The sequence below is a fragment of the Rousettus aegyptiacus genome, unplaced genomic scaffold, assembly GCF_014176215.1.
Source record: "Rousettus aegyptiacus isolate mRouAeg1 unplaced genomic scaffold, mRouAeg1.p scaffold_m13_p_18, whole genome shotgun sequence".
In the NCBI taxonomy this organism is placed as follows: Eukaryota; Metazoa; Chordata; class Mammalia; order Chiroptera; family Pteropodidae; genus Rousettus; species Rousettus aegyptiacus.
The window spans coordinates 18,731,562-18,745,279 of NW_023416293.1; the positions used below are offsets into that span (position 1 = coordinate 18,731,562).

Sequence of the window (13,718 nt, forward strand, 5' to 3'; positions counted from 1 at the left end):
GCCGCACACGGGAGAGGGGCGGGGCGGGGCTCCGGCCGCCGCGCTGACGACTTTAATCGCGTTTTAACCCTTTTCCCATCTAGAAAAAAGAGTGTAACTTGCTGCCAGCATTCATTTGACACCATGTGTAGGAATGCTGCGTTTTCTAGGATTTGACATTTTCAGTGATTGAGAATTACTGTATTTTGTAAATGGAAATACCACTACTAAAAACAGAATGCTATAAATAGAGTGACGTCATTGCTTTCCCAAGACTGTCGATACACTAGAGCGACGCAGAAATAACAACAAAAGCGAGGCGTTTCGTGGCCGGCTTTGGGGCGAGGTGAGGACGGTGACCCACGCGTCATCGCAGGGTGAACGCCGCAGCCGCCAGGGCCTCCGGCTGCTGGTCTCAGGGCAAGTGGGTTCAAAATACATGCGCCGTCGAGAACAGGCAACTTGGAAATGTACGCCTTTTTGTCTTGATTTAAAAGCAATATTTTGCTTAGTTTTATATACAGTAATCTATACTTTGTCATAATTTGACATGAGATTCAGTTACTGGACTTTTCTCAATATGCGAAGAGGGAGAGGCATCACCCCAGCCTGCCGTAGCCCGCGGCGCTGGTTGCGGGAGCCGGTAGCATCCGAGCCGACCAGCTGGTGTGGTCGCCGTCGGTGTGAACCCGCCTTGCTTTCGCTGGATTCCATGTGTTGCTAGTTTATTTTAAATGTGTAAGGAATGTGGGACCACGCTGGGAACCAGCAGCATCAAGGGCAGACGGGCGCTCTCCTGCACCCGCTGTTACCAGCTGACATTGTCCGTAGAAGTTGTTAGGCGTTGATTTTTTATTTAACATTATTTTGCCTGTTTAATTTTAAGAATTTTGACATTATGAAATAAGTGAAAACGCATGCGGTGATTTTAAAACATCTTTTAAACAGGTGCTCATGATAAAATTCAGTCGTGGAAATGACTGACCTTCGGGGTACTTGCTCTGAAACCAGACGCGGGGAGCAGCACCGAGAACATTTGCCGGAGCAGGAATTCCTGTTTCCTCCGAGTTCCGTGGTGCCCTCCCCGGGGCGCCGGAGGTCCTGGGGCACTCTTCCGCCCTCCTGGAGCACACTCCCGGCCCTCGCTGCCAGCGCCCGCCCTGCCTGGCAGGCGCGCCCACCCGTCAGCCATTCCTTTGGGTCTCTCCCCGTCTGTCAGTGAACCGCTCCCTGCTTCAGCCTCCCTCGACTTAAGTAACCAGATCTCCTCATCGTCAGCTTCCTGTGGGCAGGAACTGACCTCTTATTGATTATCCTTCTTGTTGGCTTCCATGCAGTGTGGACGGTTCAGTAGATGTTTACAGCATTTTTATTAGGCTAAATGGCTAAGAGAATGGGTTTTGGTGTCAGATCCTGATTCACATCTTAACTCTGCTACTCACGAGTTGTGTGACTGGTCAAGTTGCCTGACTTCTCTGGGCCTAAGCTCCTCTGGACCCTTGTTCATTAGCAATGCCTTTATCACTGAGTTGTTGTGAGGGTTAAATGAGATCGCTTATGCAAAATCTTAGCATGGTAGAAACAACCCAAGTGTCAGCTGAGAGATGGAAGAATAGATAAAATGTGGTATGTCCCCTGTGCTGCGTGAAGTAAGCCAGACACAAAAGGACAGATAATGTATGATTGCACTCATAAACGGCTAGAGTAGACAATTCACAGAGACAGAACTCAGAATAGAGGTTACAGGGGCCGGGGGAGGGGACTGGGCGGTTTTGCTGAGTGATTACGTAGTTTCTATTTGGCGTGTTGGAAGAGTTTTGAGAGTAAGTAGTGGTGATGACGGTTCTCCAGCGTTGTGTCTGATTGTAACTAATGCCACTGAATTGTACACTTGCAAATATTTAAAAGGGCAAATTATATATTTTACCAGAGCTTTGAAAATAATGCAATATACCGAAAACTATTGAATTATGTACTTTAAATGGGTGAATTATATTCTGTGTGGATCATGTATCGATAAAGCTGCTTGAAGAAGCGTAGCTCAGTGCCCGGCGTAGCTGAGTGTCCGGTAAGTGGTAGTTGTACTTGAGGCGGTTGGAGTTCAGCGCGTGCTTCAGTGTGGTTCCAGTTTACACCAGAACGGTATCGGACGGCTAAAGAAAAATACTCATTTCCACTTCATCTCTAACGAGTTCTCATTAATATTCTCACTTTTCCTTTCTGTACCTCAGAGTTATCGACTTGGGGGTCATGACTCCCTGCGACAAGATACTGAAAGCAGCTGTTGACCACAAAGCAGGTACCGTGCAACTGTACTGGGCGTCCCCAGGGTCTGTCCGGCAGGGTTGGTTTGCCCCAGGCCGGGGGGGACCGCTGGGACGTTCAGATGACCGGGCGCCAGCTCCTCCATGGGGGCTGCTTTCAGGGCCAGTTATAGTGGGGATCGAAGAGGTGAGCAGGGAGCCCTGAAACTCCTTCATCGCTCTGCAGACTGGGGACGGGCACAGGCTCCTTACGGGAGAGGGTGCTGTGTTAAGTTTTTTCTCTGTGTAGTTCTTTTTATTTTTCTTTGGACATGTTATAGTCTGGGAAATCATAAGTTAATAATATATTTTATTTCACGGCTTCCAAGATCTTTGGCAAGGTACAAATGATATTTATTACCAAAAGCGAACAATAAATTGAAACCCCAGAGGTGATGTCTTAGCATTAGAAATTGGGAATTCATAGTAGGTTTTGTGGTCTTTATTAGACTTTTTTAAATGAGTGTTCATGCTTTTCCTCCTTTTCCCTCATCCTCCTTCTCACTGTCCTTTTTTTCCTTTTTTTAAATAATAGATATAATCGGCCTGTCGGGACTCATCACTCCTTCCCTGGATGAAATGATATTTGTTGCCAAGGAAATGGAGAGATTGGCGATAAGGGTCCCGCTGTTGATTGGAGGGGCCACCACCTCGCGGTGAGTCCTGCCCCCGCCTTGTGTCTTCCCCTCACAGTCTCCGAAATGCCAGTGTTTGACGACAGCGGTAAGACCCGCGTCGCTTTTCCTTACGTTTATTAGTACAGTGACTCCTTACACGTAAACGCTTGAACTCTCTACCTTCACGTGGACAAGAGCCAGAACACTTCCGTGGCGTGCCGTCGGAGCGGGCTTCGCGATCCCCGCCCTTCGCCTTTCTTTGGATTCCTTTGGCTCGTGATAATGGTCCTCTCACTTCCGTTCAGTTCCCGAGATTTCTATAAACACTTAATTCCTCTCAGACTAAGCGGAGAAGCTTTTCTGACACAAAGACATGGCTTGAACTGTAGCCCACTTTCTACCTTGAGGCAGGTGTCCGATTGAATAATTACAGGTTCCCTGATGAAACTCGTACATTGTAATAGTTGAAACAGAAAGCCAGCCTCGTGAGATTGAATCAAAGCCTTACCTTGGGAAGTTGTTTTTGAAAGGGGGAACCTTTGGATTAAACAGTTTAAAGAGGAGAAAGTTCACATTTGATCATATTATCATTATTCATTTTGTCAGATTTTTCCAGTGGTCATGATCATAGTGATTTTTGGTGAGAATTTTGGTAATTGTGTGTATTAGACTTCTCTGGACACATTCTTTAGGACACAGTAGACAAAAAAGGGCCCTGGAAAAAAAACAGAAATTCCTAACTGGGTAGGTCCCGCTGCAGGCCTATAACTTCTTCAGTGAAAGGTTTGGAAGCCAGCCCTGCCTACTGTCCTTCTGCACCTAGGTTAACACACCTTTGAAAAGGCACGGGTAACACCCCTGAGGGCGTTACCACCCTCAAGAGAGCCGTAATCTTAACTATCCCATAATCCAACTCCTGCCTCGATTTCCTCCGTCTTCGAGTAACCTTCCTGTGTCCCCTTGTTAATTCCAAAGGCATAAGAGAAACCGCGAAACTCATTCTTCGGAGTGTTTGAGATCTTGCTTCCTGACAATTGTCATCAGTTCTGGCTCTTATAAAAATTCTCTGCAGGTTTGGGCAGTTCTTACATCAAGAGCACGTGCACTCACTTTGTCAGGGAGTGACGCCCAGGTGGAGCGTGGAACTTGACAGTCCCACAAAGCCTTCAGTTTATTTTTCTGATACAGAAACACACTGGAGGTCTGGTCAGTGCTGCTCCACAGTTCCTTCCATGCTAGAAATAATGGTATGTTAAGCCATCGGCATTAGTCAGTGTTCTCCAGAGAAACAGTCAGTAGGATGCATGCACACGCACGCACACGCATGCACGCACGTACACACAGAGAAGTGGAGAGAGGGGCAGGGAGGTTGACCGATTGAGCGATTTTAAGGAATTGGCTTGTGTGCTTATGGGGGCTGCTAAGTCTGAAATCCTGGGGAAGTAGGTGGCTGGAGACAGGTGGGAGTTGGTTCATCAGTCTTGGGTCCAGAGGCTTCTAGAGGCAGAAGTCCTTCCTCGGGGACCTCAGTCTCCTCTCGCAGTCTCTAACTGATCGAGTCAGGCCCACCTGCATTGTGGAGGGTAATCGGCTTCACTCAAAGTCTGCTGATTCAGTGTTAATCACATCTAAAATAAACCTTCACAGAATCATCTAGATTGGTGTCTGACCAAAATCTGGGTCCCATGGCTTAGCCCAATTGACACACAAAATTAACCATCATCCCATTTATGATCTGAATGGATCATTTTCACTAGTACACAGTGTTCTATGTCATTTATCCACTAACTGCTTTTCATGCTTGAGGGCTCAGCAGTGTGGCTGTTGATCACTTTAGGAAATGTGGTCTCTTTTTTCCACGAAGGATACGTGGCAGAGTGATCTCCAAGGAATGTGACCACACATCAGTAACCGGGGTCTCAGTGAGTGTGGACTGGGGTGACTGACGATTTGGATGTGAGTGGTCATTAGCTTAGTTAATAGAGAATGGTAAGAGAATCTGTGGACTGTCAGAATGAAATGCCTTTTAAAGTCATGGTTCTAAAAAAGAATAAATAAGTATTTAAACAAGCGGATGCAATGAAATGCGTTATGAGTTCTGTAAATGTGATGCTGGTTTCAAAATAGGAATCATTTTATATGGTAGGATGCTACATTCAGATTTCATGATCAGGAAACCACATTGCTACTTGTGCAAAATGAAACATTTCCAAATAGTCTGTTTCTTACCAAGTGAGAGTCACCAGATTAATGAGGTTTTTGAAAAAACACTCAAAAGCAACATAACTAGCCTCCCAAGATATATCATTGACAAAATTAGCCATAAATGACTCTTAACAATTCTAACCTGGTATATCGGGTTAAAATGAATCAGATCAGAAATCTCCCTCGTTCTCTTCCTGTTATCACAAATGTCTGTTCTTCTTTTTTCTAATAATAATTTTTAATTTATTAATTACAGGTGGCATGTGACATGTTTCAGGCTACAACATAGTGATTAGATATTCATATAACTTACAGAGTGATCACCCTGGCAAATCTAGTACCCGTCCGATGCCACACATCGTTACTGCAGTGTTGCTCATTGTATTCCTGATGCTGTATTTTCCACCCCCGTGACCATTCCATAACTAATCCCTTCGCCCACACGCCAGCCTCCCTCCCCTTTGACAACCATCAGATGTTCTCTCCCCCTCTGAGTTTGTTCCTGTTTTGTTTGTTTATTTCGTTCTTTAGATTTCACATGTAAGTGAAATGATATGTCATTTTTCTGACTTACTCTGCTCAACACAATACTCTCTGAGTCTGTCTGTGTTGTAGCAGATGGCAAGATTTTGTCCATTTTTATGGCTGAGTAAAATTCCATTGTATATATGCACCACCTCTTCTTTATTCATTCATCGATGGGCACCCAGGATGTCTCCATACCTTGACTACTGTAAATGACGCTGCAGTGAACATACGGATTCACATGTCTCTTCAATTTAGTATTTTACGTTTTTTCAGATAAATACCCAGATGTGGGATTATCGGGTCCTTCTTTGTCCCTTGTTACAGCCTTTGTTTTAAAGTCTGTTTTGTCTCGTGTAAGTATTGCCACCCCAGTCTTGTTTGTTTCCATTTTCATGAAATATCTTTTTTCATCTTTTTACTTTAGTGTTTGTGTGTGACTTTTGACCTGAAGGCTCCTGTAGGCAGTATATGTAAGGGTCTTGTTTCCATATCCATTCAGTCATGCTATGTCTTTCAGTTGGAGAATTTAGTCCATTTACATTTAAAGTAATTGTTGATGACTTTAATTGTATAGGTATTGATATTTTATTATTCATATTTTTTATATTTTCTTTTTCTTCTTAAAGAAGTCCATTTAACATTTCTTGTAATACTGGTTTGGTGGTGGCAAACTCCTTATTGGGAAGACTCTTTATCTGTCCTTTGATTCTAGATGAGAGCTTTGCTAGGTGGTGTAGTCTTAGTCGTAGGTCCTTGCTTTTCATCACTTTGATTATTGCATGCCAATCCCTTTGGCCTGCAGTTTCCCTTGAGAAATTGGCTGACAGTCTTATGGGAGTTTCCTTTTAGGTAACTCTTGCTATTTTTAAGATTCTCGTTGTCTTTTACCTTTGGCATTTTAATTATGATGTGTCTTGGTGTAGTTTTCTTTGGGTTCATCTTGTTTGGGACACTCTGAACTTCCTGGGTTTGTATGTCTGTTTCCTTTGTCAGGTTAGGGAAATCTTTTATCATTATTTCTTCAAATAGGTTTTCAATTCCTTGCTTTGTCTCTTCTCCTTCTGGTACCCCTCTGATGCAAATGATGGTACACTTGCTACTGTCCTAGAGGCCCCTTAAACTATCCTCATTTTTTTGGAATCTTTTTTGTTGTTGCTGTTTTGATTAGGTGTTTTCCACTACCGTATCTTCTACATTGCTGGTTCAATCCTCTGCTTCTTCTAATCTACTGGTGATTCCTCCCAAGATATTCTTCATTTCAGTTGTTGTATTCTTCCTTTCTCCCTGGTTCTTTATGTTTTCTATCTCTTTATGAAAGTTCTCACTGAGTTCATCTACTTTTCCCCGAAGTTCATCGAGCATCCTTATAACCAGTGTTTTGAACTCTGCATCTGCTAAATTGCTTATCTTCATTTTATTTAGTTCTTTTTCTGGAGGTTTGTTCTATCTTTCATTTGGGACATGTTTCTTTGTCTTCATTTTGGCCACCTCCCTGTTTTTGTTTCTATGTATTAGGTCGGGCCGCTCTGTCTCCTGGTCTTGGTAGAGTGGCCTTATGGAGTAGGTGTCCTGTGGGGCCCAGTGGTGCAGACTCTCTTGTCACCTGACCTGGGTGCTCCAGGTGTGTCCCTTTTATGGGTTTATGTGCCTTCCTGTTGTAGTTGAGCCTCGATTGCTATTTGCACGTCAGTGGGAGGGATCGACCCTTGGGCTGGTTGGTTGTGAGGGCCCCGCGGCTCCAGTGGAGGAGCCGCTGTGCAGGCGCTGACCCTGCGGAGCAGATTTGCTTTAGCAGTGCTCCGATGTCTGCCCAATCTGCCCTGAGGGGGGCGTGTCATCTTCGGATGTGACCCCAGGATGTGCTCCAATTAAAGCTGGCTATCAGGCGTGCTAGCCCTAGGACCTCCTGGTAGGGGCCCCTCTACAGGCCAAGTTCAGCCACAGCCTGTGCCATGCCTGGAGCCACCTGGCCTGAGACACTAAGCAAGCCATAGTTTTTGCCCACCCGCGCTGGGCTTAGATGTACCTCAAAAGACCAAGCCATAAATTGAGGCCGGCTGATACTAGTGCCAGGCTTGGGGCTGCTCAGCACGAGACATGGGGCACACTGAGGCCAGATGCTGCTTTTAGGTTTTACTGACCTTTGAGGGATTTTAGGAAAGTCTGCAGCATGAGCCAAGGCAGGCCATTTGTATGGAAAGGCCACTGGAAGTATCTTGAGTGGGCCTGAAAGTTGGGTGGGGCAGGGTCTTAGGGAATCACTGGGCGAGGTGACCTGTGTTAGGTTGGTGGAGACTCAGATATGGCTGTCTGTGTCTGCACGTGGGTTGGGGGTAGAGCCCAACAAAGGAACAGTGCCCTGTTTCGGGTTTCTGTCTGGGAGGAAGCTGCAGTTCCAGCCCTCGGTGAGTCCAGACAATTCATTTCCTCCCCGTGTGTCCCTGGCGCCTTTTGAGCTGTTGCCCCAGCGCTGGTGCTTGGAGCAAGTGAGTCCGTCAGTGGTAAATGTGCGCATGGGCCCTTTAAGAGGAAGGCCCAGTACTCCTGCAGCCCTCTGTCTCACTTAGTCACAATCTTCTCTGGTTTTCACAGCCAGGAATTATGGGGACTTCTCTTCCTGGCACTGGAACCCTGGGCCGGGACCCAGTGTGAGGCTGGGTCTTCAGGGGGGACCCCTGCAGCTGAGATTTTTTCCCCAATTCTCAACTGCTACATGCAGGTGTGGGACCAGCCTGTTCCATGTCTCTGCCCCTCCTCCCAGTCTCAAGGTGGCCTCATCTGTATGTCCCGAGTTGTAGGACTTCTGTTCAGCTAGACTTAGGGTGACTCGCAATGATGGCTCTTCTGTAGTTGTAATTTTGATGTGGTACCAATGTCTGTTCTTACCCTCTGGGAATCACAACTGTGCTACCCAAAGGCAGACGGCTGGGTCCCAGATTCCCCGGGGTCTTCCAGCTCCCCGGTGCTTTGTTTCCCCATGAACTCTGCCCTTTCTGGGTCTGTTCTCTTCTGTGCCGGTTGTAGTTTTGGGAAAGTTACTTGGAAAATAAAAGCCAGTAGCAGTGCTTCCAGGTAAGCATCCGCATCTCTGTCGTGCTCGAGCAGCCTCGGGGAGACACACTCTCCAGCAACCTCCAGGAACTTTGGTTTGACCCCATTCCCGCTCCACTAGGAGTAGTGACGGGATGTCTCAGACTTGGAGTCTTGCTTCACCAAGCACTCTCGCTGAAGTATAACAGTCATGTAGAAAAGCACACAAGTCATAGATTCACAACTCGATACATTTTTACAAACGCGAACCCACCCCCGCAACCACACCCAGATCAAGAAGTAGAACACTGATGGCCCTAGCAACCTCACTGGGTTCCTTTCCAGCAACCCGAACCGCTGTGCCGTCTGCCGCCTCCCAGGCCGCTTGTGCCTGCGTTTCGGCTTTGCGCCGGTGGGATCCTGTTGCCGACTTTCTTCTGTGTCTGCTCGTTTTGCTCAACATTATGTCTGAGGCCCAAACTCATTGTGGCAATAGTTGTTTTATTTTTTTGTTTCTCACTTTGGTATGATATTTCATTGTATAATAATATACGATGGCTTATTTGGTGGACATTTGGGTTTCTCCATTTTGGAGGCCTTACCCAGAATGCTGCTATGTGTGTATTTCTGCCCCGAAGCCGACTTGCTGGACCATGAGATAGGGATAGGACCGTCTGCGTTAGATATGCCAGGTAGTTTTCCAAAGTGTTTGTATTGATTATTCTCCCACTGGCAATTGTGAGAGTTCCAGTTATTCCACATCATTCTCCATTTTATTCATTTTTGTGTGTTCTCCATTTGACTCATTTTGTATGTATGTAATAATACTTTGATGTGGTTTTCATTTGTATTTCCCTGCTGACTGATGGTGAGTACATTTTCATATGTCTGTTGACCATTTGGGTATAGTTTTCAAGTTTGTTTTTTTTAATTGGGTATTCTGTCTTTTTTTGATTGATTTATATGCATTCTTTATATTGGGTACAAGCCTTTTATCAGAAATATATTTTGCAAATAGAGTCTTCCAATATGGTTAGCCTTTTGGTGTCTGAGTGGCATTTTTAGATAAAAGAAGTTCTTAATTTTTATGAAGTCTGATTTATCAGTCTCCTTTATGGTTAGTGCTTTTTGCGTCTGGAAGAAAGCCACATAGTCCTGCTAGAAAGTATTCACGAGTTTGGATGCCTCAGAAGCCCTCTGAGAGCTTTATTATTACTTCTGAAGGCCTACCGAGGGCCCAGCAGTGTTCCAGAGCTTTCCCCTGCTAACTGTATTTGAGCCAGAGGGCAGCTCAGGACTTCCAGGTTGTCACAAGGGCTGCAAACATTAGGGCTTTGCAGACCGCAATGGCCTGCAGCAGCATGAGAGAATTAGAGCCATCTCCCCAGGTCTTGAGGCTCAGGGCTAGTCAATGGACAGATCGTTGGTGAGGCCAAAAGGATTTATACAGACTTGGTGTCATCTGCGGGTGAAAATTTGCTCAGACTGTCCTTTTTTAACCTGTAGCTATGAGAGAATAGAAAGTAGAATATTCTCCTGTGTGTGATACAGACGGGTTTGGTATCACAAACCAGCAATGACTTTGATGGAAATCTGGTCCTGTTAGCTACGGAACTTCTCAAGGGTACAGTCCAGCAGTTAGCTCTCAGCTTTTAACTGGTTTAAAGCCAACAGCTGCAAAATGTCTTTTCCAATTATTTTTTATGAATAATAAAGAATTCAAGAAGAATTCACATTGCTCAAAGCTAGAGGTAATTTTCCGAGTTGTGGTTTTTTTTTTTTTTTTTTAGTTGTTAGGAAGCAAGGTCTGAATCACTAACTGATATTATTTTCCTCTTTGAGTTGAGCACGGGGAAGCTTAGAGCTCAGGCCTACGTACAGGATGTCATGGAATAAATTTTATATGCTGATTTTCACTCCTGATTGCATCTTAATTTCTCCACCTTTGTTTTCCCTTTCTCTCATTTTTCTAATCAAATTTTAAGTTTTGGTCATCCTGCATTTATGCAAAAATACTTGCAATTAATTCTGGGATAAGATATGGCCTGAAATAAATGTTCGGAGTACTTGGTCTTTTTCAGAGTTTTAAAGAATATCTTCTAAGGTTAACGTGATCATGCCCCTTTGGCAAGTGTGGAAGATGACTACCTAAATCGAAGCGTTGATGAGTGACTTGGCAGAGATGGACTTGCAGTTCAGCTTCAGCATCTAGCCCTTTGCCCTGGGTTCGTAGGAGTGGGAGGAAGGGGAGGAGGGAGTCCAATGTTTTGCATCTTTTCGGTCTTTAGAAAGAAGTCCTCAGCCGGACAAGGCTGCAGACATGGGAGCTTAGAAGACAGTGGATCAGTGTCATTATTTTATAAGGAAACCAGAAGCGCTCTCGGTGGCCTTGGAGCAAGCTCGAGTTTCATGCCTGAGCTCATCTGGCTTTGTCAGTTTTTATGTTGGAAAGCAGCACTTTGCTCTTTATTTATTTATTCAAATAGTGGAACCCATCATTTTTTTCAGTGCCCTTGTCCAGAAGATCATCAAAAATTGCACTGCGAACCCTCGGATGCTTAATATATATTAGTTGTATTTTAAATTTTAAAATTGTAGTTCTCTTTAAGAGAAATGTCACCGAAGTACATCAGGCTTAATGTAATGTTTCCTGGAGAAACTTCATGCAGAAACGGTACTGAGGGATATTTGTGTCTTAACGTAGCTGGCCCGAAGGGGAGGAAGCAGCAGAGTCTGACTTGCGCTCTGTTTTGAAACTGGAAACAGCCTCTTCTCTGTACCTTTTCCTGCTGTTTGGAGCTCCTCCCCTCAGAAGACACACACTGTCTGCGAGGCTTTGGTCCCCGGCACACACCAGGCACGAAACAGGCCCTCAGGAGGCAGTGAGTTGGTTTAACTGCGCCAGGACCTGGGCCAGGCGCCCATCTGCACTGCTCCGCAGGCTCCCAGGCCAGAGGTGTCTGCACTGACGCTCAGGCCTGACCGTGCGTCACGCAGCTCAGCTCCTGTGGGTCTTTTAGCCCTTCGCTTCCTGTTCGTGTGCAGAGATACACTCAAAAGGGTCTGGTGTGGTCTTGTCTGTCTCATGAAGGAATTTTAAAGCCTTCCTTGAGAAGCCTCTGAAAAACACACTCACATATATTGATTGTACCTTTGACATCCTCCTGTTTTTTAAAAATTACCTCAATAACCCACGCTTATTAGAACATGTCAGACAACTCAGAGGAACATTTAGTAAAATTTAGCCTTCCCCACCCCACCTTCAGTCCCTCCTCTCGCCTGCACAGAACCAGTGTCGACACCTCGATGTGCATCTCTCTGCTTTTTCTAAATATACAGAAACTTTCGTATAAGATTGGTTGGCAGGGGCAGGTCATGGGTGGTAGCGTTTTCAAAAGTATAGAATTGTATTAAACATAACTATTCTACTACTTTGTTTTTTTCTCACTTGATAGCAAAATCTGGACTTCTTTCCAAATGAAACTACATTTTAGTTGAGGGGAAGGAATCCGAAAGTGACTGAGGGCAGAGAGCTGCTGCTGGAGAGGGGAGAGGCCGGGCAGCACTGCCGGCTCGGGGCGCTGCGCCCCCACTCATCCCCCCCAGCGACGCCGCGGCAGAGCCCCCCGCCCGCCCGCCCTGTCCCCAGCGCCCCGCGCTAACCTCTGTGAGGGGGCAGTGCGTTTTCAGTTTTCGCTTGAATATGTTATATTCTATAACGAAGTAGCGGGTACGTAGGCTATGCTGTTGCTCCAAACATCCCATAATCAGGGCAATTTGCTTTGCACTTTAGTTAATTAGGTAATTCAAGGATTAAAGGGTATTTCTTCCACGTTTGGCAATAGAGATTTGGGGCTGAGCCAGTGTTACTATAAAATGTTTTTGTTGCTCTTGCCTCTCTGTGCTATTTTGTGTCTAATTTACTTAAGGCTGAAGTTCTGTACTACAGGGACGAGGTGGGGTCCGGCCGGGGAAGGTGGTGTCTCCTAGGGCAGGGCACAGCGGCAGGGTGTGGTGTCCTGTGTCTCCTGCCTCGAGTCTGGTTCCCCAGGGCCCTGGCTGGTACCCTAACTCACCTTGAGGAGAAACTCAGTTTCTCCTTTATGACAGCAAAGTGCTGCTGCCGGGGCTGTTTGCTCCGAGTTCAGACAGGCAGACTCATCCGCTGTCGGCAGAGGGCTAAGTCTTTCTCATTTGTCACAGACTTCTCTGCTGCCTAGGCTAACAAATCCATGTCTTTTCCCCATCTTAGGGTAGAAAGTTATTCTTGTTTTACAAGGGGAATTTGAAGTTCAGTCTATAGAAGCACCTTGACATCTGCCTCTGGAGGGCTCAGCAGAAACACATTCTCGCTAACGTTCTGAGCGGGACTCACTAGGAGCTGTCAGCACTGACGGATGTGCTTCCTCCTGACCTCTCTCCTCAGAACACACACGGCAGTTAAAATCGCACCGCGGTACAGCGCGCCTGTGATCCACGTCCTGGACGCCTCGAAGAGCGTGGTGGTGGTGAGTGTGGGGCCTAATTCGCGGAGAGAGGAGCGAGAGCGTTGAGAGTCGAGGGTATCGCCCAGCACTTACTTATTTGTGTCTAATTCTACTAAAAAAAAGAATAGCCCGCAGCTTGTGACGGCGCCGCTGCTGTCGGCTGCTCTGCTGGAAGGAGGGCCAGCGCTGTCCAATCCGTGTTAGCCACAGAAGCCTCGTTCTCAAGGGACATCTCACCTGGAAGCTCAGTGTGGCACAGGCGAGCAGTCCCTTCCCTCTTTCGTCCCGCTCCTACTTCTCATCAGAAGGGGACAATTCAAAGGCCATGGGGCTAGGTAAAGACGGGTACTGAGGGGGCTGGCCTTCGTGAGGCCATAGCTTGAACGAGGGTGACCACATTTCCTGAGCCATTCCCAAGGAATTCTTTCAGGTCTGTGAATCTGTTTATATGAAGTATGTAGTAATCACTAAGACCACTGAAGACTTACAGTGTGCCGGGCACGGCGCCCCGCGCCTCACACGGGTTCCTCGTTGAATCCTCGTGAGGCGGATGCCTTCATGCTCCCCGT

The 13,718-nt window shown here is 46.2% G+C and overlaps 1 protein-coding gene across 4 annotated transcripts in view; it reads left to right on the top strand.

The window, feature by feature from the left end:
- The window catches only part of MTR (5-methyltetrahydrofolate-homocysteine methyltransferase), an 86,878-nt gene that overhangs the window by 58,425 nt on the left and 14,735 nt on the right, over nucleotides 1-13,718 (top strand). For all 4 annotated transcript variants that reach the window (XM_016163416.2, XM_016163417.2, XM_016163418.2 and 1 more), the window contains 3 exons: nucleotides 2,211-2,278; nucleotides 2,818-2,938; nucleotides 13,089-13,170. In XM_016163416.2, coding sequence (XP_016018902.2) covers nucleotides 2,211-2,278; nucleotides 2,818-2,938; nucleotides 13,089-13,170 — 271 coding nt within the window. The remainder of the gene's footprint in view (nucleotides 1-2,210; nucleotides 2,279-2,817; nucleotides 2,939-13,088; nucleotides 13,171-13,718) is intronic.